Source organism: Chinchilla lanigera, unplaced genomic scaffold (assembly GCF_000276665.1).
Source record: "Chinchilla lanigera isolate Chin_1 unplaced genomic scaffold, ChiLan1.0 scaffold00018, whole genome shotgun sequence".
Taxonomy (NCBI): domain Eukaryota; kingdom Metazoa; phylum Chordata; class Mammalia; order Rodentia; family Chinchillidae; genus Chinchilla; species Chinchilla lanigera.
The window spans coordinates 17,724,078-17,751,565 of record NW_004955419.1 but is presented as its reverse complement, the minus strand read 5'-3'; the positions used below and the strand labels follow the sequence as shown (position 1 = coordinate 17,751,565).

General features: G+C 44.4%; 1 protein-coding gene and 1 pseudogene across 2 annotated transcripts in view; one reads left to right on the top strand and one right to left on the bottom strand.

The window, feature by feature from the left end:
• Epb41l4b (erythrocyte membrane protein band 4.1 like 4B) overlaps nt 1–27,488 on the bottom strand; it is a gene marked incomplete in the record, with an annotated part of 135,789 nt that overhangs the window by 70,319 nt on the left and 37,982 nt on the right. For both annotated transcript variants that reach the window (XM_013513219.1, XM_013513220.1), the window contains 10 exon segments: nt 1,405–1,574; nt 1,664–1,733; nt 2,033–2,121; nt 2,284–2,371; nt 3,770–3,890; nt 8,856–8,908; nt 10,724–10,768; nt 12,950–13,028; nt 13,952–13,994; nt 24,227–24,331. In XM_013513219.1, coding sequence (XP_013368673.1) covers nt 1,405–1,574; nt 1,664–1,733; nt 2,033–2,121; nt 2,284–2,371; nt 3,770–3,890; nt 8,856–8,908; nt 10,724–10,768; nt 12,950–13,028; nt 13,952–13,994; nt 24,227–24,331 — 863 coding nt within the window.
• On the top strand, nt 25,274–27,105 carry LOC102019812 (annotated as a pseudogene).

The window sequence follows — 27,488 nt, the reverse complement described above, 5'->3', positions numbered from 1 at the left end:
TATCGGCAGACCACGGAGCACAGCGGCTCTTCTGACCTCCGCAGCTCTGACATTTCCATCCTCTGGGAGCCCTGTGACTCCATTCTTTTTCAAAAAGGACACGATCTCCCCCACCCCTCAGAGCATTTAAAAATATATTCAAACAAAATACTTCTTTAAACAGAACTGCACAGCCTTTTTCTTGTACTGTAGATATATTTGAAATGAGCAAATCTTTTGGCATTTTAAACAGAGTTCAGGGATACGCCGTGTGTGGGCAGAGGTTATGAAATCACGGGAAGTTTCGTCTGTTGTAACCAGGATTCTCAGACCTGTATGTGTGCCTCAAAAGTCAACTGCTGGAGTGGGCTTAAAATGCACATTCCCAGGCTTTCGGCATACTTATATACTCATTACCAAGGCCCCAGATGAGGCTCATTTTTAGCAAACACCAGACGACTTCCAACACAGCCTTAAGATGGTAAGCAAAGCACATCCGAATAAGCTATCTTTTCAGATTCAAATATTTACTGAGCCTACCCTGGGACACACACACATAATCACACACACACACTGACATCTGCTCTCATTCTTAAGTGCTACCAAATTTCTTGACATTGGCATGGAAAAATAAATATAGTAGTGGTTAGAAATATAAGAGCCAGACTCTTGGGTTGAATCTCTATTTCCATACTTCCACTTACTGGTTGTGTGTGAGCTTGAACCTTAGCTTCTGAGTCTGCAAAACGAGGTTAATGAATCTAGTTTATTAAGGCTGCTTCATAGGTCAAGAGTGGGTGCAAGGTAGAGTTCTAGGGCAGTGCTGTACACCAGAACTTTCCACAGTGATGCTATGTACTCTGTCTGCCCTGCCCGACAAGTAGCCACAAGCCTCCCATAGCTAGCAAGTACTTGACATATGACTTTGTGAGGCCAAGGAACTGCATTTTACAATTTATTAAATATTCATTAATTTAGATTATAGCTACAATGTAGCTAGTGGCTACTGTACTGGATAGCATAGCTCTAGCTTCAGGTCAGCCATTACTAATGTTGTTATTATAAAGTGAGCATGCCTACTCCACAAATCAAGGTCTCAAATGCTCCCAAATCCAAACTGTTCGGGAGGCCACACTCAAATACCTCCAGAATCAAGTATCAATTATGTAAGTATTCTAAAATCTGTAACACTTCTGGTCCCAAGTATTCTGGATGAGGATCCTCGTTCCCTATTAGTTCCATTTTTATCAATGAGGGTATGGAGGTTGAAAGAGCTCGGGTGGCTTGCCGGAAGGTTGGATCTTAAGAAAGAAGTAGGGATGGTGCATACAACCCAAATCTCTAGAGTCAAGTCAACTGCTACCCCTCCACCTGGTCCCAAAACAAAGCAGCTACTGTATCTGTCTTGAAAACATGGCCGCCCACCTGAACCTGAAGCGGGAGCCCAGGCGGATGAAGTCGGATCTGCTGGCCTTCCCATTGCCTGGCGTGCGCAGGCGGAAGAAAGCATGGTGTTCCACGGCACACTTCCACAGGTGCTTGCAGGTGCGGGCGCTGTCCAGCCGGAACACAAAGGTGTGCTCTTGCTCACGTCCCTGAGAGGAAGCAAAGGTCCTGATGGGGGCATCCGTCCTTTGATGCAGGGTCATTCACAGCAGGAAGGGCAAACGGGAACAAGGCCTACCTGGTCATCATCCTCCACCACCACAAGGGTCAGTTTGCTCTTTTTAAAATCCATTTTGGTAATTTTAGGCCTGGTCAGACAGAAAGCATTTTAAAAAAGCACAGTCTGCAGTGAAAGAATCCGCACATCAAACAGCAGTTTCCTTTCTATTTTTAAAGCTTAGATTGGCTAAGAAAAAAAATCATTCATTCATTTAAATGTGATTATTCAGGAGTTTCAGTGTAAATGCCACATACCCACAATGACAACAGGAAGGTGATTTTAAAACAAATCTGGGTGTTGCAAGTATCCCTCAATAATCATCCATCACATAGACTTCCACCACAAAATAGGAAAAGACATTTTTAATATTAGACAAAACTAAATTACCAAAAGAATAAGCCTATTTTGTTAGCTCCTTCAAAGATTAATATGCCTGTCGGGGTCAGTCCAAGAGAATATTCACAGCCATCTCTTCCCTACAAACAAACGAAGTGACAATCGGTAGAGGGTTCTAACAGGTCGTCACAGAGCAGAATGCAAAAACAGTTTCCTCACCACAAGTTACTTAGTTGGCATAATACTTATGTATTTTTTCAGCAATAACAAAGTCAAATTACTTAAGCAGACATAGTTCTTACCCTGACCACGTGCATGTCTACCCCATACATTTCCAGCCACTTCGCTTTATTCAGATAGGAGAGTTCCGCCTGGGCAGGGCTCTTTCCCCTTCAAAAAACCAGTGGAAATACATGTGAACCGGGATGTGGAGACTCCCAGGGCATGCTGGACTATGGCAGTTCTATGACAACTATAGCAAGGAAGCGTGCAGGTTTATACTGACAGGAAAAGGCTCTAAAATATATTGTTAATGAACAGAAAGATCATGGAACACTGCTTATAACAGACCATTTACGGGAACAATACTGGGTTTTTTGTAGAGATTATTTATACATATATTATATATATATATATACACATATACAGACACACATACATACATGGGAAAGCAGAAAAGATACACAACAGACCACAACAGAGAAGAAGGGGGCTCTGGTTTGTGTGAGGGGTGTGGGATGACTTTACAGTGACACACTTCACTATTTCAGTGTTACCTAGTAAGAATGCATTCATGTCATCTTCCATTAAAATAAAGTCACGGGGGCTTTGCAGAGGCACTGCAGGACAATCAAGGCCATGCTAAGCTCCAGGTCCAAGAGTGACTCAGGAGGGGTGGTGTTTTAAGAAGAGGGGACAGGAAGGAAGAAGGTCAACCTCTGGGAAATCAGAGTGACAGGCAGCGTCGGCAGTCCAGGCTTAAAAGCATTAGATCAGGATGGTGACTGTAGAGGGAAACCAATGAGCTAAATGACCTGGCTGCCTTTAGATAGGATGACCATATTTCCTGGGGTACAATGCTGTACAGCATGTGGTCTCAACTGTAATTGCTCCTGTACAACAGGGTTACAAGCTAAGTAACCCTTATCTAAAATGCTTGGAACCAGAGTGCTTCTGACTTCAGGTATTTTTCAGATTTGGGAATACCTGCATTAGATAATGAGATATCTGGGGGATGGGACCCAAGTCTTACATGAAATTCATTTATGTTTCACATATACCTTATACATGTAGCCCAACGGTATTTTTATGCCCAATTTTTAATGTTCCTGCATTTTACTACAGCTTGTCCCAGAGAGTCAGATATGGAATTTTCCAATATTTCATGAAGTCAGCATTCACAAAGTTTCTATTCTGAGGTTAGGGATGTTCCACCTCTATTTCTAAAAGGTTTATTAAAGGTGCAGGACAAGGTTCCCAGAGACCAGGTGTGCAGTACGTGTCAGGGCAGTGGAGGTACTACTGGTAGCAACAAGCAAATCAGACTGAGGCTTTGCATTTCAGAGAGAGAAAAAAAGTATGGTTTGGTTCTTGCTGTAGATCTCTTAGAAGAGCTGACATGTGGGCCTTTGGGAGAATGGGACGGAAATACAGGAGAGAAGTCATGAGATAAAGATGCAGTTTTATAGTCATCCGCTGAGCAGTTCTATGGCAAGCAAAACAATCTGACAAACACACAGGACAAAAGAAATAAACAGATCAGAATGCTAGGTGATTGCATCAAGGTACCTGCAGTCTTTCCATCTCTGGAAGATATCAAATTCCATTGCTTCTGTCTGATTTGGAATAAACCGAAACTCAGACACAAGCTCTGGTGTGTGTTCTGGAAGTTCACATTCCCCAAGCTCCGCTGCACGTTCCATAAAAGGGAGGAAAACAGGAGACACTGAGCATTCTCAGTTATTGCTGTCACTGAGTCCAAAGGCATTTTGCATGATTATAAAGCACAGGTACCCCCTCATGTACAGCTCTCTTCTTTCCTCAGGACTGAACTCTCACTTGGTAGCTATACGTACTCTCAAAACCCCCAAGAATCAGTCTGAAGCCCTCCCCATTGTGCGATACACCATTATCTTAGTTATTACTGGCAACCATTTTCCCTACCCAGGGAGGCCCAATTACATTTTCCCTGAGAAGGAGTAGAGCCTCGCATTTGCAATAAAAGGGAATTGCAGGGAATGAGGATCTGCCCAGAAACAGCCACTGCACCAGGCTCTCATTAGGGCAGGTCAGAGCAGCACTTGAGGAGCTGCACTGCTGGAGAGGATGGATCAAGAATTCAGCACATGCAGAATCCAGGGGAAAAAACTAGGAGAAAAAGAGGGAGGGAGGGAGGAGGGGTGAGGGGGAGGGGAGGCATGAGAGCATTGCAGGAGCAACTGCGACAAATCAGGCAGAACCCGGCAGGGAGCTGGGTACGCAGAAAGGAGAAGCAGCGAGGTGAGCCTTCCCAACCACGTGCCAGAAGCGGGCTGCGTGGTCCTTGCTCTTGCCAGGTCACACATGGAATGGAGGCTCCAGGACACAGGTGACACAGGTTATGAATAGGAAAACTCAGTCTCCTCACCCTACTACTGCAGATTCCTGAATATAAGGAAAACTGTCCAGAGTGTCCTCCAATACACTGGCTATGCAAAGTGTGGTTCATGCACCGGCACACACAGACATTACCTGAGCTGCTCAAGATGTGGGCTCAGACCCCACCTCAAACCACCTAGGCAAAGCCTGTCTTTCCACAAGATGCCTGGAGCACCGGGTACTCATTTGCCTTTGAAAAGCACTTATCTATAGCAGTGGCTTCTGAACTTGGACATGCATCAGAATCACCTGGTGATCTCATTAAAACACATTGCTAGGGGCCGAGGATATAGCTCCGTGGTGCAGAGCCTGCCTAGCAAGCGCAAGGTTGTAAGTTCAATTACCGGGAACCAAAAAAAAAAAAACAAAAAACAAACCACATTGCTGGGCCACACACCCAGAGTTTCTGATCCTATAGGTCTAGAATGAGGCTTAGAATCTGCATATCTAGCAAGTTCCTAGAAGATGCTGCTGTGTCCAAGCCGGGAAACACGTAAAAAGAAACCTCTGCTCCACACATCAAACCCACCAATGGACCAACGGCATATGCCTAACTGCCTCCAAGGACACCTTGCACTGTGTATCCAGCATCCCTTTTCATCGGCCTATTACGCCACACTCAGCCAGCCTGGGCTTCTGATCGCAATCCCGCAGTCCATCTTTCAATGCAGGGGCTCCAGCTGGTTGTAGCAGTGGATAAAATGTCCCTGTGCACACAGTGGAAGTAGTAATACCAAACTCAGCGGGACCCGGACAGGACTGTGAGAGACAATGTCTGGCACACAGCAGAGACCTCGTAAATATCTCCCCACCTACCTACAGCCCCTCGCCTGCACCCCTAACATTATGGGAGCCAGGGTGAGGGTGAGCAGTAGCTTGGTACATTGGGCAAAGGCACAAATAGAGATTCTGCTCTGGAAATAATATTTGCTCTGAAATGTTGGGGCTGTTTTCCCAAGTTGAGACCTCTGCCCAAGACATCACCATGAAACTAGGTGCCTGGAAAGGCCATCCATGGGCCACAGTGAGGCAATAGCACCCTGCACCTGGATAGGAGAGGATCAGTGGTGCCAATGATGTCACCAAACACCGGAGGGAGAAGCCAGACAGAGACAATGCCTCCCTGATGTGTACAGACTGGGAACAGGCCAGCATTCACTCCATGTGTACTGCACCGAAACAGGCCTAAGTGGAGCCTGGCACACCATTCTGAGGCAGCATGCCTATCTTCCAAGAACCTGCTGGAGAACCTGATACTTCACTGTTCTACAACCTCTGCATCCTGGCCTTAGCTCCAGGGAGTCTGTGGAGGATGACAGAAACAGCTCAGGCAGAGGAGAGCTTGAATCCCAGTCCCATCATGTACTAGCTATGTGGTCCTGGGCAAGTCATTTAACTACTCTGGGTTTCCGGATCCTTTATCTACCAAACAGAATTGTTCCAAGGAAGAAACAAAACCGCAGGCACATAACAAATGACTTCTTTCCTAATTTTTTCCTTTTACTGAGAATAATTTTCCAATCTACCATAAATTTATTCCACTAAGAGCGCAGACTCCATGCAGGGCCACTGTTTCACAACTCAGGAGGCACTATTAATTCAAGAACAACTGCAGCAAGATATTTCACAAGGCTCAAGCACAGGAGGAAACATAACACATTTTACTCCTACCCACAGAGCCCAGGGCAGGCGGCTGAGCTGGGCTGGAGTAGACAGCAGACAGCAGGCAGCAGACTATAGCATTTCCTGGGAAGTGGGGTTGGGGAGGGGGCATAGGCTGGTGTGCAAGGGCTTCCCCATGTGTGTCTAAGTCTTCAGAGTCTGTTTATGTGTACTGCCATAATGACTGGATGTTAAATTATACTCATGCTATGGTTCAGCTCAAGTGGGTAACGTCCCCAAGAAAGCCTTGCAGGTGGCTGACTGTTTTCTTGTCTCCCTCTGTGCTGGGTGATGCAAAAGGTCCGACTAGAGCTGGACTTGTGAGTGTTGGGCTGACTCCATTACACAGGGGTGGAGGATGTGGTGAAAAGCGTTCCTTAGCCTCTAATCATCCAGGACGGCATACAAACTTGCAGTCATGTGTCAGTGGCCTTAGGAGAAAATCTCTCCAGAGAATTAATGCTTCCAGACAGGACACCATGCTTTCATTTCATTAACATTAAACACCCTGACATCTCTTGCTGGGCTATTTGGCCTAAAGGTATGGCCTCCTGGGGTTCAGGAACGCCAGGGCTGAGGAAGGTCACTGGCTATGCTGATGAAATGGATACTTGGCCAAGGTAGAGAGGCCACTGCCATATTCCCAAGCCATGCATACCCCATGGCACTCACCATAAAGCCTGCTGCATCAGAGAAATATTGATAGGAAGTACTTAGCAATGTATTTAGACAGATGCCTATCAATGACCTTATGTCACTTCTACCACCAGTGCCTTCTGACCATAGGGACAGGCTCCCCCTTCAATCAAAGTCCCTTAGGGTCCTTTTAACCTCATTGATTCAATTTGTTCTGTACTTATTACGCATTTACTGTAGGCCAAGCCCCCAGTAGACAGTAGGATTTAAGGGGTAACTAAGGAATACAAATATCCACTAATATACCTTTCAGTCATTAAACGATATCTTTATGAAAAGCAAGACATGGTGGTGCACACCTATAATACCAGCACCTGGAAGGCTGAGGTAGGAGGATCACAGCAAGTTCAAGGCCAGCCTAGGCTACATAGTAAGTTCAAGGCCAGCCTGAACGACATAGCTAGACCCTGTCTCCAAAAACTAAAAACAAACAATAACAAAGAAACCCAAACAAACTATTTTTATGTGTGTAAACATGACAAAATACATTTACTAAAAATGCCAAGCTAAAAGAAAACATACAAAAATTTGTATATAAACTCTGATCAGAATTACATTTCTTAAAAATCCACTCAAAGCTCATAGAAACATTTCCTTCCACTTGCCTGATTATTGTGTTAGTTTCCTGATATTCTATAGTGTGCATACTGGTTTTATAATTTGAAGAAAACCTCTCATATCAATTGTAAAAACTGCTAAAATACGAATGATGTTCAAAAATACTAATTAGGAAATGGATATATCATAATTCATAACCCAATAGCAGCCAATGAACACACTGGTAAATGAATTCACAGCATATGCCTGTCTGATGTGCTAATGAAATCCCGTATGTGCAGCTTCGCATTAGCATTCTCTTAATTAGCACTGGAGACTTTAGCAAGTGTTTCTTACACACTGTAAACTACGATCCACTAGTGCATCCTACGGAGGAACAGCCAACACTGACAATCCTTGTCATCGGTCTCCCCACCCATGATGACCCACAGCGCTGCTTCTACAGTAACCTCAGAGGAAGCTTCTTCAGCCACCCGAGGAGCTGCTGCTGCTGCTTCCGCACCTCCCATCCCAGAGGCCTAACACAGGCCATTTCCTCCACTAGAGCTCAGCTCTTCTGATAGCTGCTCACTGCTCACCGTTGCCACCACCCACCCGTGGAAGCAGCCTGAGTCATCTCTGCCTCCTCCCTCAACACCGAAGTCTCATCACTGAGTCTACCTCCCTGTACTACCACGGCTATTTGCTGGCGTGTGTTTACAACCAGCTGCCCTGTTCAGGTTCTTATTATCTCTGTCCGGCTACACCTTCTCTCTGGTTCCCAGCCCCAGTTCTTAGTCCTGCTTCAACCCCTGCTCCCCATACAGCCAGCCTGGCCTTTCTAACATGTACCTCTGACCGCACTATGTCCTCAGGAGCTTGTAAAGACCTCACTGTTGACCACATGAAGTTCCTGGGGTCTGAGGCCAACCACCTGCTCAGCTTCTTGGACCTCAACCTGATATATCCTCAACTGCTGCTACCCCTCCTTCTCTTTTGGTGGTGCTGGGGATTGAACCCAGGGCCTCATGCATTCTGGGAAAGTGCTGTATACTCCAGCTCCTCTCAGCACTGCTTTTATGCCTCCATGCCTTGATTCTGCTCCCTCCCCTCGTCCCCCCACAGCCCTGCCTCATCCAAGCTTCCTGCTACTGAAGGAACACACTGTGCTCTGCACCTAACTTCCTCACTGGGCTGCAAGCCATTTGGGGGTAAAGACCATGTCCTCCTCATTTACACACTGGGACAGGGGAGAGCACTGGGCCTGGCATGGTACATACTTGTTTGTTGTAAGGAAAAGCAATAATATTAAAACAGTCATGACTACCAAAGATGAATGTACCTTGTAGACAGAGAGCGGCTAATTCCACAGCTGTTTCATAGGGGCATTTCAACCTTAAAAAAGAAATTAATTTTACATATGAAATTATATACTCAAACATACAAAATATCAATAAAATAATTCTTCAAAAGGCAGTGATGCCTAAGCAATGATTTTTGTTCTTAATTTGTATTTTTGCTGTCTACATTAAAGAATGCAAACACGGCACACTGTAAACTTCCCCAAATAAGTTCTCATCATATGGCAAAATAACCCAATCTAAGTAGACTTTCTATCAATCCTGTAGGCAATTTTACTGACTTTGGCCAGGATGGGAAAGTTTGGAAAACAGAATGAAAAGGATCCCTTTGCATTATTATTTTAAAACTTATTTTAAATTTATTTTGTCTTGACCTAGTACGTGCACTTTTCAAGCTGCCCTCAGTCTTTCTTAAAACAAGGTCTTAGTGTTAAAAATAAAAATACACCATATCTAATGTTGCCAGGACAGCTGGATGTACTAGCATTCTACTAAGTATAACTGAGGCACAGGGGTAGAAGAGTGTTACTGCAAACCTGTGATCTCATTCACACTTACATTTCAAAGTTAGTTAGAAAAATAATAATGACGTACATTGGTATAGCACTTCATAGTTTTTACAAGCCTTTTCATATGTATCATGCAATTTGGTTAATGCATCCAGCTGTAAACTCCTGGGACGGATGCGACCAGGGTCCCCCCTCTCCCACTTTACAGATGAGGAAGTGAATGTTCAGGGTTGTTCCTACGGTCATCCAGCTGAGAGCCGGCAGTGCTGGGACTAGAACATCATTCTGCTTTACTGTACAATAAACCGACTAGAAGTGCATGTAAACTGCAAAGTACTGTACAAATGCAAGCTGTAGTCATTAATATTTTTCTAAACTGAAGGCAATTTCTACAGTTACGAGGCCTTTATATGAGGAGCACAGTATGGAGAGAGAAAAATACACGCACACTCATAATACACACACCAACCAAAGATCTGTATTGCATGTCTGAATAAGGCAAATGTATACACTGTACAATCTCCTTGTTCTATGGAGCATATCCTACTCAAAATTTTACAGCATCTTTTCTATTGAGTTTGCAAATTCAGAAATTACACTTTTAAATTTCCTTTAGATTACATTCAAAATCAGAATGTATTCTTGTCAGTAACATCAGATATATTACTTCTTAGACTCAATGTAGCCTTAACTTTTTATGTATTAGAAAATATTCAATCCCTATGCTGAAAAATGACATAACTGTGAAAGCTATGACTCCTGAAATCTCTTATCTTTGCAATAAATTAATATTGCATGCGAAATCAGCCACTTCAGCTCTAATGCCTCTCATCCTTAATATTCTTTGTGTGTAGCCAGAAGCCTACCATTTAAAAATCATTTTGAAAGGGGGAAAAGGAAATGAGATGAGATGTCTAAACTTCCTTCTATTTGAATCAGAATATAACCTCTTTACGTTACTCCAATGTGGATGGTGATGAATGAGACTTTTTGACTGTCCAGATGCTTGTACGTGTATACATACTAATAACGTAACCTTGCTTGCAAGTACGACAAAAGCCATTATGAATGGGGCAGTGATGTGATCAGGGAGAGAATTATTCCCAAATACACATCACTTAAGGTATTAAATGCTCTTAGAAATGCTTCAAGCCATATAATAATCATTTAAAACAGGATGATAATGACAATGATACAAGTATTAGACTCACTTTACAATGCCTGGCGCACTTTTTTGAATTTTGAAAAGGGAACAAGGGTAAGAGAGTTAAAACAGTGAATAATTTTGAAATATACTATGATATATCCTGGGTTAAGATTTAGAACAAAAACATACTTACTTTCCAGAAAGGATGTCATGCCTGAGTTGTAAAACAAACAGGTACCTGACAAATATATACAAAAGTCAACAGAAGGTAAACCTTTTCCCACCACCTCCAACCCCCCACTTCCTGTCATAAATCCCATCCCACGTACAGCCTGGCATTTTGTACTGTCAAAAGGGAGGCCAAAGTAAATGAGAATTTGGGCGGAAGCATCTCCTCATGGGCCTTCAGGAAGGCATCCTAGAACCTTGATGGGCAGTCGAGGGCACAATGGGAGTTTGCAAGGTACTCGTAGGATGGAACATGGAACAGTGAGCAGTCCAATCACACCTTTAGTAACCCCTTTGGTGCTCAAGAAGAGCCCAACAGGCACACAGAACTTGGCACACAGGCATGCAACATGTCTAATAAAACCAGCAGGGTGGAGCCACTGGGCTTGGCCTGTAGCCTGCAGATTCCAGAATCACATCAACGAGTTTGCAGCTGACTGGACTCTGCTAGCAACAGCTTGTGGCTTTTCTTCCTGATGCAGCCTAACTGCAGACTTGCATTCACTTAACAAAACAGGCACGCAGATGACACCACACACACACACACACACAGACACACACACACACACACACACATGCACAGTCACTCACGCATGCACATGCTGAAAAATCCTAGCCTAGGATTGCAACTTGTTAAAGGGCAACAGAAAACAGGGAAGAAGACAGCACATAACACAAATGGGACTTAGGTAGAAATAAATGTCTTAGCTTCGGTATTTTGTTTTTTGTTTTAAACCAGGAGGATGTGGGCATCAGCGCCACTTACAATGCTTTGTAAAAACCAAAGCTGCCCACACTCTGCTCCATATCTACAGAGTCAGAATCCCACACGCAAGAGTGGTCCCCAGGAATTTGATTTGTTCAAAAGCTTCCTGGGTGTTTTGGATTCACACAACTTGATTTAAAAACCACTGATTTTGGTGACAGTTAGAAGCAGCATGTTTCATAAGGAGCTCTGAATAGGAACACCGGAGTAATTTAATTTGTTTGAACGTGGGAAACAATACAGGCAGTTGCTTTCTATGAGATGGATAGAGGGGAATGTGGGCGACCCGGAAATCAAGGGTGGTGGTAGTATAGGTCCTAGTACATTCCAGAATGTCTGGCTTCCCAAAAAGTGTTTAACCATAATTTAACTTCCCTTCTGAAATTCAAGCTGTTCACTTGTGTATCCACATCAAGGGGAACGCAGTACCAACACAGCCAGAACTTCTGATGCTTGTGGGAAAACCTAACTACAAAAGCTCTATAAGGCTGGATATGACGGTGCATGTTTGCAATCCCAGCACTTGGCAGGCTGAGGTAGAAGGATCGCCATGAGTTTGAGGCCAGCCTGGGCTAAACAGAGTTCAATGTTAACCTGAACTACATAGTGAGACCCTGTCTCAAAAACAAAAACCAAAATACAAAGAACAAACAACAACAAAAAGCCCTGTAGGGCCTTCCAGTAAGGCAATGGTCAGTCTCTATTTAAAGTGTTACTGAGGTTATTGTCTTCAGACTAGTGGCCACCACTGCAGACTGCCTAGCTATATACATGTCACCATCACAATCTATCAGGCACAGAAAGTGACAAGGAGGCTTTGGGTATCTCAATAGCAGGAAAAGGCTGGGTAAAGAATTTCACTGATGGAAGGGTAGCTGGAGGGAAACTGCATACATAAAATGGTATTTTCCTTTGACACTTTCTGAAGTCCAAGAGATAAACACAGGCACACAAAACAAAGACAACAAGAAAGGATTCAGCAACAACGTTGTTGTTACAACTTTGTTGTAACTAGCACAGTTTGTTTAAAGAGATGGTGTCTTCTACTGTAACAAGGGGACGTTTTGCAGCTCCTTAAAAATATAAGATGGCAGCTGCAGACTGAAAAACATTCTCTCAGTATCCATTTTCCCTTTTTTGTAGCTGAGACCAAATATAATACCATAGAACAATCAAAATACTAAGGTCCCAGAAAATAGAAATGGGATAAGAAAATAAATATAATGCTTATTAACTAAGAACAGTATCAAATTAAGCAAAGCGGTAGATTTTCAACAGAACTTAGAAGCCCAGGAAAAATACTAATAACTCTTACTATGAAATACAGACAGCAAACACTAAGGGAGGCAAACCCACAACTTACAAGACCCATAAATCTAGACAAGGCAAGCACTACCAGGCAGGATCATCCGCATTATGTCCTACCTTGTAAACTCTTCTCGAAGGTTGTTCGGTTCTGAAGAATAGTATTTAACTCGAAAGTGCAAAGCATAAGCAGGTCCAACTAAACATTTGTAGACAGAAGGTTGAAGTTTTTTCCCCAGTTTTGAAGACCACAGAATGGATGAAAAGAAAAACACATTAAATCTGTAGCACATTTACCACTGCCTTTGGAGGGCACAACTGGGCATGCAAAGCTAGTACTGAAATGGACTTTTATATTAACTACGAAGATTTAACTGGTAACCACATTTGGGCAGAGAAGGATCTAGATGAGTTACTAAGAGCTGGCCCTTTAATTTAGCACTGATGCCAAGATAGTCCAAATTGATATATATATTTACAAAGTATAAAGTGGGCTAAAGGAAAATGACACATAAATAGCAAAGCGTTCTGCCATCTAAAAATAAAATAAGGATACCTTAAAGTATTTGTAAGAAAATGTGAATTTTTTTAAATGACCCAAATATAAAAATCATTAGAGAAATGTTGTTACCCCACCTGTAAAGGAGTAAGCTGGACCATACTACCAAGAAGACCTCTCATTCTCCCAGTCACTGACTCTACTTTGTAATTCATTAGGAAGAGAATACAGGAGGTGTAAAGTCACGTTTCTGAATAGTACATTAGTCATTTCTCATTGGCAGATGTGTCTAATTTCAAATGAGAGTAGAGGTGGGTTTTTAATATCTACTAAAAACTGTTATTTAAATTTTAAACTTTAACTTTGGCCAGCTTTAGTAAAAATTATCCACTTGGGGCTGGGGATTTAGCTCAGCGGCAAAGCGCCTGCCTGGCAAGCGCAAGGTCGTGAGTTCGGTTCCCGGTACCGGAGAAAAACCAAAAAAAAAAAAAAAAAAAAAAAATTATCCACTTAAAATTAGATTGCTTTAAAAATGCTTTCACGTTCTAATGAAAACAGAAAACCTCAAAACTTGGACAAAGGAGTTTACTGGAACAAGACTAGACCAAATTCTGTTCACTTACGTTTCATCTGCTTTTTGATGGGTTTAGAATGATCCAGCCAGTGCTGTAAGAAAGAAAACACTTCTTTAGGAACTATTCAACAGCAAGATTTTAGGTCCTCATAGTTACCCTCCTCTATAAACATGAGTAATTCTACCCGCAAAAAACAGGGGCTGGATCAGATTATGAGTTCTTTGCTGGGGACTTGCAAAGTGCTTGGTATGATGTTCAAAATTCTGCGCTTGTGCACTTAAGTGCATTTTTATGGGAAGAGAACACCACATTTTCCCTAAGTTTTTAAAAGTAGTACCGAAAGGACTTAAACTCCCTTAATGAATTGATCTGTAAAACCCCTGTGGTCAGTGGAACCACTCCACTGCCTTTTCCTTCAGACTTGCTCGTGTTTTAGTTAATCTTCTCTAATATTTCCTAGTCTCCATTAATCTAGCAAAAAGTACCAGCCACAATGCTAGAACCTTTCCTCATACCTCAGTCCTGAATTTTTATCAGCCTAAACCCTGAAATGAGAGAACCAAAGTGCTTGCCCCCTTTATTCTTTTGCCAAGAAAATGACCACACATGCAGATGGAAAGACGGGAGGCATTTCCCTAAGATAATTTTGCTGTCAGTGGAGGTATAGTATCCTAACTGCCTCAAATTTTTACGAGAATTACTTGTCTTCTCTGAAGGAGCTCACAAACCATTTCCCTCACTTAAGAGTGTCTCTGTAATGACCAAGTTGATACCACAGTCCTGACGGAGGCTTGGGAGCCTAACTTCCATGAACAGCTAGCTACATGAGCAGGTTATGTCCAGATTGTAAAGTGAAAAAAACTGTAAGCTGAAAAATGCATTAAATGTTTACTGCACACCATAGCTTAGCAACATTGAGTACTGACAGTTTACTCTTGCTTGCCTGGGAGTTACAGCTTGCTGCCACTGTCACTGCCCAGGATTTAGACAGTACTCTATCGAGCACCGCTAGCATAGGGAATGATCAAAATTCAAAATCTGAAGTACAGTTTCTACTGAATGTGTACCACTTTTATGTCATCATTAAGTTGAAGAGCCTGGCTCAGGGACCATGCACTGAATCATTTCTGTGCTTCCTGTTTCAGGCACCAGGTACAGTACTCAGCAGACCCTTATTTGGCGGACAAATGAACAAATAAAAATCCGAATCACTTTTTTAAATGAGGCAAATTAGGGACATACTCTGTTATACTGAGAAAACTTAATGCACGCTGCAACTTCAATGGTAGAAAAATAGCCTCTGAAAATGGCTATTTGAATTCTCTAAAATCTCAGCCGGAATGATACAGCTTCAAAAGTGGCTTCTCACCAACTACTCAGAGCCTGAGGCCCCTGATTGCCGGGGACTTTCAGAAGCAATCTACACACTACACATCCTAATAATGAGAAAGGGTGGGGCTAAATTAGTATCGTGTACTCCACACTTAACCAAAGCACCCATTATGAGTGTGTGGGAGTAGGGGGATGAAAAAACACAAAGGCACATAACAGATGAATTATATTACAATAAGCGTATGAGCAGTGTGAGGGGAGAATGTGGGCTTTTGTCATCCCCACTCCCAGGTAGGCAAGCGTGTAATAAAAGAAGCAGATCACCACAGCAGGACATGTATCTCAAAGGCACATGTACAGGATGCTTTTCCTCATTATTAATAGCTCTCAACTGGAAATGACCTAAACGTCCATTGACAAAGATGGATGAAAAAATGGCTCATCCATATAATGAAATACTGTTTCAAACTGACGTAGGCCTATCTTTATTGATGTGGCAAGAGATCTACAACACAATGGTAGATAATCAGGTAGGGTTCCATTTATATGAAATTATTATTTTCTATTAAGAGATGCCCAGAAGATTTGCAGAGGTGATTTTTGGGTAATGGGACTGTAGATAGTTTGCTTTTTTCTTTTTATTTTCCTGCATAAATGTTTTTATTTTCACGAGGATATTATTTGCAGGGTTGGTTGTCGTTTTGGCATTTGTCGTTGTTTGCCTACAGGCAGTTTTTGATTATGAGCTTGTGTTATGGTAATTAGGTATCACTATTACTCTCAGTTGAGAACCCCCAACCTCGGCCTTGAGGAGGGAGGACAGACACAGATTGTATATAAGCATATTTACTCTCCTGGAGATTAAGACTCTCCAGATTCTTAAAGGAATTTGCTCTTACCTTGCAAAGAAAGTTCTCCCTTGAAACTACTAGGCTATACAGCCCAAGAATAGTACAGCTTAAAGGAGCCCGTCCTCTTTCTTTCCTTTCTCAACTCCTTGTACCATAATTCAGAACAGACTCAGTTTTCAGTGCACCCTTCCTCTACCTTTACTATCAAAATCTAATCTCCATCTAAGTCTAATTTGTCTGGTTTCCTTCCCTAAGATTTTCAACCCTGGCTGTGTATTACAACAATGTGAAAAACTTTAAAGGAGTCAATATCCAGGTCTTACCTAAGACTCATTAACCAGAGGCTCAGAGCACCAGTGCTTTACAAAATGCTCCCAGTATGCCCTTTAAAGATTTAGTTCTGAAGTTTTCTGCATCCTCTCCTACTCAGGAAGATATCCTGATAATCTCGAGTCATCCACCACCTCTCTGAAAATGGCTATTTGAATTCTCTAAAATCTCAAGCAATCTCAGCTCTTACGGGTTAGCGAGTCCTCATGGTACAAGGACCAAGTGTCTGTGGCAGAGGTTAACACGTGGCCAGATGCCTGGGTCAGATGTTCCCAGCGGTAGCAGGCTGCTATGCCCTGGGCTACATCCCTAATGGAGCTCCCTTATCCCACTGCAGGGCTATGCCCTGTTCTTCCTACCCAAAGGAAGACCTGCCAGAACCCAGGCCTATGAAAAGCCTGGAGCTCACCAAGCTGAGAAAGGAATCAGAAACAGTTTCACCATTTTGAAAGCTCCTTGACCCCTTGAGGGTTTTCAGATCAGGTTTGGTGGCAGCATCAGAGGTACCAAGAAACCCAGTCACAATCCAAAATTGAGAAAAGATAAAAATCATCTTGTATCCAACCAGCTCAAAGTGACCTGACTTTCTTCATAGCTGCAGGAGCTCACCAGGTCTGATTACTCATATTTTGTCCCACAAGACTCCTCGTGACTCGAATGCTGGAGCCGAGAGAGCCCAGCATGGCACTCAGTAAATTCCATCCTACATGTGCCCAGAGGGCTGCATTTAGCAGCAGCAGGGCCTGTCTGGGAGGTTCACCTGTGTCCTGGCTAACTATAGCCAGGCTCCCTATCTGTAAAGGCCAAGGCGAATGGCTCTAGATCTCCCAACAAAAGACCGTGAAACCAATCACTGCTGACAGACAGATGCATTTCTGAGTTCAAATGGCAAGACATTTAACTCAAACACTAACAGGAGTTAGCAAGGTGGTTTCTGATCTGAATAGGTCATCTAAGTCCGTCTGGAAAAGCCCTTCCCATAAATCAACAAGTGTGACATGATCCTGGCAAAGCCCATCTGTTTCAGTGGTGCGTCAATTTTGGAAACACAACACGCACTCAGGCTGGCTGTAGGACTGCAGAGGCTAAAATCTACATGGAACAACTGGAACAGCAATGCCCGAGAGAAGCTCAGGGGTTAAAGAACATCCCAAATCTCTCTGCCTGAACATCCCCAGAGCCCTTGCCATTAAGCCTGAGTGATGGAAATCGTAATAGGATTCCTAGTACCTACAGGTTTCCTTGGGTTATAACGAATATCTAGCTTGTGTTTAAATTAGAGCTGGAAGGAATCAAAAGAGGTAATTGCACCCAAAGGATGAACAGGGAAGGAAAGAAGCACTTTGAGAGCTACTGTGTCACATATATCACCTGAGGCTCGGGCCTCAAAGCAGGTGAAGGTGGGCCTATAGATGATGTGCAGGTAGGGCCCTAGTAAGGGAAGGCAGGATTAGAGCTCACACTGGTGTCCACATCCACAGACTAGCCTGAGGCACCGCCTTCACCTACAGAGGGATCTCTCCCTGTCTCCATCAGCACGAAGCCCATGAATTGACTGATACCAGCTACTGGAGGTTTCCTTGGGGATTTGCCTAAACAGTCACAGAAACCCACTCATCCACTTTCCATCCAGCACTGATACTTGTACTAGGCAGGATACCCTCACCAGCTTCCATCAGATTTGAGAGAGGTTGCCGGAGGCTGCAGCTCTTCCTCAGCCCGTCTGATAATTCTCCATACAACCATAGAGGAGGCAGAAGATCACAGAGTTCAAGTCCCAGCTCTGCCACTCGGTGGTGTGTTGTCATGAGCAAGGCCCCCGTTCCTGAGCCTCAGCTTGCTCCCCTGTGAACTCAGCCAGCCCCTGCAGCACTGGCTGAAGGTTCAAACAAGTATCCACTGAAACCGCATGGAACTACTCAAGCGGATGGAGGCAAGAGGTTTGTCTGATTTTCTGCAACAATAACAAAGACCCCACTACTAGTGCATGTACTCTCCTACATCCCCCTTTAATTTCTGAGGTGCTGGGAATGGAACCCAGCGCTCATGTGCCAGGCAAGTGCTCTACCCAAGCTACACAGTCACATCCGAAGTGGCGTAAGTGTCCAGCAGTGTGTACACAAGTGGCCAACAGGACGACCTTCTAAGCAACTGGCAGAATGTAGCCAGTGGAGCCACAGAGTCCCTTCCGTATCCACAGAGGCCTTCAGCAACATGACACCCATGTGTTAACCTCACTACACAGCCCTAGGTGTGGCCATTCCATGCTGCAAAGACCAGTGGGAAGAAGGAGGACAAGTCTTGAAAGAAAAGCCTAAATCATCTTTTCTGTATTTCTTTGCTGCAAAATGTACTGCCATAAAAAGCTCCCTATTTATGTTGGGCAGGGGCTTCAGAAAGGAACATTTAGTGACCATTTCTACCATCCATAACGCCTGCTCCCTAGAGGAAGAGAGAACCTCCTCCTTGGTGGGACTGGTGTTATTATCCCACTTCAAATCTCTGCCTGGAAAACAGCCTTTTCATTTCATACAGGGCACTCAGATATTGACAAAGGAGCCTGGATGTCCTCTGCTAAAGTAAGGTACTGGCCACACTACACTCCAAGGGACTACTTGTCTGTCTCCTTCATCAAAATGTGGCAGACAGAGACAGTTATCAGCTCATATCTACAACCAGAGGGCTTGGTTGGCATTGGGTAAGTTTTAAGTCAAAGTTTAAAATGTCATTTTTCTTTCTGTGTATGCATGGACATGTGCATATGCATGCATGTCAGGTATGGAATGGAACCAGCATGGTTCAGTACAAAGTGCTCGGCTTTGGAAGGATACCAAGTTATGACTCCTGGCTTTGTCCTTACTTTAACCTTTACAAGATTTGTAATACCTCTAAACCTCGGATTTGTCACCTGTAAAAAGGGTCTGCTTTATGGCCAGCTTTACAGATCTAGGATGAATGTTAGATAAGAGTTACGCAAAGCCTTTAGTTCCGTGTCTGGCTAGGAGTTGGAGGAATCTCAGCAAACAGCAGCTTTCATGCCCAGGCGGTGTAAAAGCCAGGGGGGCGAGGGTATAGACCACAGCACCTGGCTCTCAGACAGAAAGCTCTGATATGTAAAAACACACACTATTCCTGTTTTAAGCTGTACCAACATGTGATCTGCAGAGTGGGTCCCTGGATGGCATCCCTCTTTAACACGGAAACGGGAGGTCCCAGTTCTAACTGCTAAAAATAGGTGACACCAACAGGCGTTGATAGTTGCTTCAGGGCAGGGCAGGGCACCATGGAAACCAGGCCTGGCTCTTTTCAGTGAGCTAGAGATATAAGCTGAGTATACAAAAAGCCGTGCCAGGAGCCCTGCTGGCCAGCCCCAGCCCTCTGATCCTCACGTCAGAGGCTAGGTGTGGATGTAAATACTTGCAGGAGCTTAGATTATGAGGCAGTAAGTCAATGGCAAAGCCACCCATTCCTTTCCTATCCTTTACCCCATTCTCCCCAGAAACACTCCCATGACATCCAATTATCTCCCAGGCCCTGTGAAAATCAATGACTCCCTCAGCAGCCAGCTCAGCAGACCCTCTCAAAAGGCCCTTTCTTAAATTTGCTAAGGGTCCTCAAGTAGGCAGCATGGGCCAACGGGCTGCAGCTAACTTCACCTTCTCAGTGTGCTCACCTACGACTCTGGTTTCCTGTCAGCTTGCCCAGATAGGGAGAGGACCTGCCCTGCTGTGCTCCAGATGTGTTTTGTCCCCTAAAGGTTCATGTGCGGGGAGCTTGGCCCTCAGTGTGGTGGTGCTAAAATGGTGGAAGCTTTGAGAGGTGAAGCCTATTGGAAGGAGACTGGGTTATGGAGGTTCTGCCCTCATAATGTCTGTCTCACAGGAGTGAGTTAGGGATCACAGGACTGGATTAGTTCTCAAGAGAGCGAGCTGTTATAAAGTGAGGCCACCTCATACAATGGCCCCTCTGCATGCAGCTGTTTCCCCTTCTATCTCTCTGCCACATTATGACACAGTCAGAAGGTCCCTGCCAGAGACCAAACAGATGAGGCCACTCAATCTTGAACTTTCAGTTTCCAAAACCGTGACCTAAATAAACCTCTTTATAAAGCACCCAGCTTCAAGCATTTTTTTATAGCAACACAAAATCGATCAAGACAGAGACCCATACCCACGTCCCAGATTATAAACCTTTTCTTCTCCAGGAACTCACTGGGTAGTTCAACTTCCCTCTGTGAAACAGATGTTGCTACCAACACATTATAGATGGGCGCACTGAAGCTCAAGAGCTCAGTATACTGGAATGAACACATCTGCTCGGAACTGCAAAGTCCAAGCTGTGCTCCTAAGTGATTTACTAAGGTCTAATGGCTTTGGTTTCACCAGCTAGAAGAGGGAGAGATTTGGCAAATGCTTCTCTTAAGGGCCTTCTGGAGCTAAGAAAGAGGTGCCAAATTGTGTGCCTTATCCTCCAGAATCACTGAGAAGAGAAAATAGCGAGTCTTAGGATCTAGTCATTAGGCGATGTATGTTTACACAGACAAATAAGCAACCTGAGGCCATCTGAGCAAGCTGCCACAGAAGGCAAATGAGCTCAGAGGTTTACACAGGAACTTGCTGGGAGCTCAGGACACGCTTCACGAGTGGGCTCAACTGAGATGGCCTTGAAGGAGGGTAAGGGAGAGCCTTCTAGGGCTCAAGCAAAGGCCGAGAGGAAGGCACATGTCATCAGGACTCAGCCTATAATGGTGCCAGCTGAGAGACAAAGACTGGGATGACAAGAAGGGGGTCCTGGCAGCCTCTTCTGTTGCACACCCTCACATCCTCTGGCTCAAAGGTGATGAGGATCCCACACTTGCCTCTGCAGCGGGAAAAAAGTCTTCCACATCTATAAAGCAAGACGCTAGCAAGTCTCAGAACCTGCTGAGTCTGGATGCCTGCAGGTGTCTGGCCTGTTGTGAACATCCCTCCTGCTGCACAGCGACAGGGCAGTGGCAGGTGCAAAAGCCTGCCAGCCAAGTCAGCACAAGTTCATACCCAAGTCTGTCATAATGGAGTCACACCCAGGGCTTCCCGGGAAGCCAAGTGGCTGCAGAAGGCTCACCTGGGGATGAGGATGTGCTAGCAGGGCAGTAGACACCGGCTCGAAGGGCAGAAATGGTGGACCCCTCCCTGCTTCTAACCAGCGGAGACACGGGCCAGGCACACAGGCCTCCCACATAGACTCAATCGCTGACATGAGAATTAAAGGGGTTCTTGGGGAGGACAGAGAACCCTTTTCTTACGGATGAGAAAAATGAGGCCAAGGGAGAGAAAGTGGCCTATCTGAGCCCACTGGAGGAGTCAGAGGTGCAGGCAGGCACAGGGTCCAGGCCAGACACCTCTACCTGGCGGGCGGTAGATATTTCGAAGCCAAATCTACCACATGTTTTGTGACACACAGAAGGCAGAATGGAGGAGAGTTTGGGGAGACAGAAGGGGCTGAAGAGTGTCAGAGGCTGGACAGCTGGAAGATGCTGAAGACAGAGAGAACCTCTGAACGTGGAGCTCCGGGAGCAACTGAACACAGGACTGTGAGTGCAGGTGCAGAAAGAAAACGCACATGCAGGCGGATTCCTGTAAGATGGGGACAAGATGGACAGAAAGAGAAATTGGAGGAACAAGGCAAGAAAACTCAAGGTGTTGCCACTAAATGACCTTGGTCTTCTCAGCAAGTAAGGCCAGCTACAGGACAGTCTATGGGGACAAGACTCCACGTCTGCTCACCAATCAGAAAGGGAACCGTGGGCACTCAGGCGTCAGCGAGGGACTGACCAGGCTTGGAGCGCAGCTCTGGGGCTTGGACTTGGCTGAACCTGTGTGCTGTGCTGGTGCCAGGAGGCACAGCCGTGACTCTCCAGCAACACTTGGCAGCCTGCGAGCGCCAGCAGAGGGAACAGACGGGCCTGTGTGCCGTGGTGGGGGCGGTAAGAACCGAAGCCTTCGTGCGGAATTAGGTGAGGTAGCAGAGGTTTGGTGCAGGTGGGAAGGAAGGCACAGGTGGGAGGAGGCCGGGTGAAGTAAATGAGATAGAATGGGACCGTTATGGGCCAAGACCAGAGGGAAGATGGATGGCCTCAAGGGCACTTATCACGGAATGACAAATGTCAGAAATCGGGATCTGGGAATGATACCAGGACCCAGAGGGGATCTGTATGAGGTTTGTGCAAATGAAGCTTAAGCACTATGGGAGCCTGAAGCAGGAGGATTATAAGTTTGAGCCTAGCCTGGGCAACTTAGCAAGACCCATTTCAAAATAAAGAATAAAAAAGGGTTGGGGATGTAGCTCAGTATGAAGGCCCTGGGTTCAGTCCTTGGTGCCAAACACAGACAAAAGAAGAAGCGGGGAGGGGGGAAAAGGGGTGGAGAGGAAAAAGAAAGAGAGAGGAGGAAAGAAAAGCAGCAGCCTATGTAAGACAAAATAGTGTCTGAAATACTTAGACAGGTCAGCAACTTGAATCCCGAGATTGCCTTGGGGAAGAAAAGAACCAAGACACAGAGCCCCTGAGGGGTGTGAAGGACAGCCATGAAGTTAGAGGACAGGTCACTGGATAGGGAGACAAAAAGGGAAAAGCTGGGATGTACCTCCGCAGGGCCCAGTGCCTCCAACTGAAAAACAGACAATATCGTCAAGGAGGTGACAGTTGTAGGGGTAAGGGAATCTGTTGGAGGCAAACAGGAAATCCTGGTGTGTCAGCATAGGGGAACACACTGCACACACACACACACACACACACACACACACCCAGTGACACCCCCCCCCCCCGCCCAAGGCACTGCCAGGGGCCATTTATGTCCAGATTCCACTCTCTCACCTAAGGTCCCAACATCTCACTGAGATTCTCCAGCAGACTCAATTCCAGGGCACCAGTTCTGGGCAGCTTCATCTTACACTTATCGCACGTGGTCCCCCAGGAAGTAACAGTAATTAGCAGGTGTGGGCAGCTCTAGGTGTCTATACGGAACACTGTGTCAGGGACCCACCCTTCAACACACCATCTCAAGGGGAACCCCCTCCTCCTCTGCCCATCTCTCCCTCTGCTTAATTTTGTTTACTCTTTTCATCACCTGTCATATTATATAGGTATGTTCACCACTTAATTCACAGTGCTTGGAACAGGGTCCAGGGTATAATAGGCACTCAATAAATATTTTTAAATTGTCGAATAAATTATCTTTTAAATCCACTGCTAGATCTTGTTGGGAAGGAGGACTATGACATCATTCATTCCTGCTACAAAAAGAGTGGGTTTGAACTTGTGGAGGTCACACATTTTAGCGTCCTCACTGTAAACAGTTCTGCGTCCAGGAAAGCAGGTGAAGCCTGTGATGACTTAACCCCACCTCCTGGAGGGGGCCTGTTTTGACTGCTCCCTGCAGCCTGGCTGGGACTCGGCTGTGTTCACAGAACCCATGCTCTACCAGCCAGAGTCTCTGAGAGGCTGGTGGTGCAGCATCACTGGAAGAATTTCTATAATATTTCTTCTCCTTCCTACCTATCCTAGACACGTGCCCATAATGCATTATCTGTTTAGAAGTATTTCTTTAGTGTACCCCATGCATAAATTCTGGTTATTGGCTGCCTGGGGCAGGGGGTCCTACAAGTATTGTGGATGCGTTTCACTCAAGCACCACCACCACCTGCCAATGCTCATTACTGGAACAATATCACAGTTTTATTCCTATTTTTCTCTACCAATTTCTAGCAACCGTGGAACTGCAATTAGCATGAAAAGCCAATCTGTCCCAAAATGAATCAAAGCAATACATACTGTGACCTGGGCAGAGTCGAGGAACTGGAGGCCAAAGTAGTCTGTTTCCACAAGGTCTAGGTGGTATACAATCTGATCGAACAAATCCTGGCCTTTGGCATGTTTCTGCAAGACAAATGGGTAGAGAAAAAGACAAAGTGTGAGAGCTGGATAAGAAACAAAAAGACTAAAGAAAAAATACTTCTCTAAATTGAATACAGACAACACTTTTTTTTAGAAAGTCAAGTAATTTAAGTGTAACAAACTCACAATTAGATTCAAACATCATATAACAGTATAAAGTTAAAAACCCAGACAACCACTCTTAACCCTTGGTAGTCTCTCCTTGCAAAAAGAGTGCTTTTTGGATGAATGCCTACCTGTGATGGTAAGTGTCGCCAAAATCAGACACTCTTGAGTGGAGGTATGACAGGGCCCTGCTCTATACAGCAAACCCTGGGCAGTCTCTCAATGCAGGCAACCTTAGGAAATTTGCTCCATTCTTTGGGACTGGCTCTTCCAGCCTTCTGATTTCACAAAAGAAGTAACTACAGCCCAGAATGAACAAACAAGCTATTGCAGGTCATAGGTCACAAAGCGAGGACTAGAATTGAAGTTCCAGTCTACCCCAGGGCTTTGGCTGTGTGGTACATGGATGGAGCAGGAGCACAAGAGAAGGGTCAGACCCAAGTCCTTCCCCTGCCACTTATTAGGTGTGTCCTGGAACAAATCATTTCTTCTTAAGCCTCTCTTCCTGCCCTGTAAATAGGCCTAGTGATTGCTGTTCTCCCACCTGTTCTCGGGAGATTCTAAAGGAGAAACCACTGAAGTCTATGACAAGCAAAAAGGCTGCTCAGCACTCAGACAGAATACAGGCATGCATCTCAGTAAAAATGGCGTCACTGCAACGAAAACATCATACAAGGACTAGAGAACCAACTCCTTCTTATAAAAACTAGTGAGGAAAGGGAAAGAATCCAGCACTGATCCTGCCTTTAGCAACGGGTAACCAGAGTGTATTACATAGCAGGATATACAGAGATTAACTCAAAATGGATCAGAAACCTGAATGTAAGAATCTAGTTCATAAGAAGTCTTAATCTCAAAATGGAGGTAAAACTGCTGCCTGGTCAGCTCCAGCCTGACTCCGGCCCTTGTCGCCCCTGCCGGGTTGGGGCAAGGGGCATGATCCAAAGGAGCCAGGGCAACTGAGGAAGTTGTGTATTGGTGGTCTGGGCTTTGAAACTACAGATGATAGTTTAAGAGAATATTCTGACAAATTGGACACACTCGCATATCGTGTGGTAATGAGAGATCCCCAAACGAGACGATACAAGGACTTTGGTTTTGTAACTTACTCTTGTGTAGAAGAGGCAGATGCAGCAATGTGTGCTCACCCACACAAGGTGGAACCAAAGAGAGCTGTTTCTAGAGAGGATTCTATAAAGTCTAGTGCCAATCTAAGAGTGAAGAAAATTTTTGTTGGCAGTATTCAAGAAGATACAGAAGATACAGAAGAATATAATTTGAGAGACTACTTTGAAAAATACAATGGAAACCACAGAAGTTATAGAAGAAAGGCAGACAGGAAAAAAGAGAGGATTTGTTTTTGTAACTTCTGATGATCATGACACAGTGGGTAAAACTGTGACTCAGAAATACCACACCATTAGTGCACATAACTGTGATGAGAGAAAGGTCCTTGCTAAACAAGAGATGCAGTCTGCTGGATCACAAAGAGGTCGTGGAGACAGGTCTGGTAACTTTATGGGTGGTGGAGGAAACTTTGGAGGAGGTAATGGAGGGAATTTTGGTCGTGGTGGAAACTTTGGTGGACAAGGAGGCTGTAGTGCTGGAGGAGGTGTCAGCAGAGATAGTTATGGAGGAGGTGATGGTGGAAACTATGGTGGTGGTCCTGGTTATAGCCGTACCAGAGGCCATGTTTGTGGTGGATCAGGATATGGAAACCAAGATGGTGGATATGGTGGTGGAGGAGGACAATATATGATGGTTACAATAAAGGAGGAAATTTTGGTGGTGGTAACTATGGCGGTGTTGGGAATTATAATGATTTGGGGAATTATGATTTTGGAAATTATACTGGACCACAACAATCAGATTACAGATGTATGAAGTGGGGCAGTTTTGGTGAAAGAAGCTCTGGCAGCCCCTCTGGTGCTGGTTAAGGATCTGATGGTGGAAGTGGTGGACATGGTAGCAGAAGGTTTTAAAAAATCAACAGAAAAGGGCTACGGTTCTTAGCAGGAGAGAGAGCAAGGACTTATCAGGAAAGCTGTAGGCTACTTTGCCATACTTGTCCCAGATGCATCAGAGGAATCATAAAAATCTGCCACAGCAGGAACGATGATCCATCGTCAGAAAAGTTACTGCAGTTTACATAGGAAATCCTTCTGGTTCAGGACTGTCACAGTCACAGTTTGCCAAAAGTACAGCTATTGATTAATGCAAGGTAGGTGTCAATTAGATGCACATTCCTGAGCTTTGATCTTTTGTAGCTTTGCCTTTTTCTTTTTATTGCACCAGATAGATCACCCTGTAAATCGTGGCAGTAGTACCCGGAATAAAAACATTAAGGAGTTTTTAACTTTTCAAGTTCAGTTTTCCTGTGTTTTAGTATAGAAATGTTAACAAAATGCACTTCTGAAGGTGTTTGTGGATAAACAAGATCACTGTTAACCACTATTTTGTAAGAATTTTGTTAAAGTTAATTATAAAGAAACATCTACTGACTTGCAGATTAAGGGGAATGAATCTATTTTCCCCATTTTAAACCGTGATATGAATGGGCAATGACAAGTGGAAAGAAATATGTGTATGCCTGTAATGTTTTTTTAAAGATAAAAAAGGATTCAGTATTTAAATTAGTATATTTGTGAATTTAATTATAATTACTTTCAAATGGAAAAAAATCTCAAAATTCTTATGGGTTTTTGTGCATTTTCTTTCATAATGTAATCATGATTTTACTGTGTTAGATTTGCTGACTCCTAGCTTGTTTAAAATATTTACCTTGGTCACCGCTGCCATAGTTTTGGGATGTCAAGAAATGTCTACCATCCTCTATTTAAATTATAGAAAAGGGTAGTGGATGTCTCTCCCACATTAAAAAAATCACGAGTTTTTTTTTTCTTTTTTGTATCAGGAGTTGAACTCAGGACCTTGTGTGCGCCAGGCAGGCACTGCGCTGCTGAGCTATCTACCTGGCCCATCACTAGCTTTTTGAGATACACGGCCACTATACCTGGTATGTCTCAGCAAATTA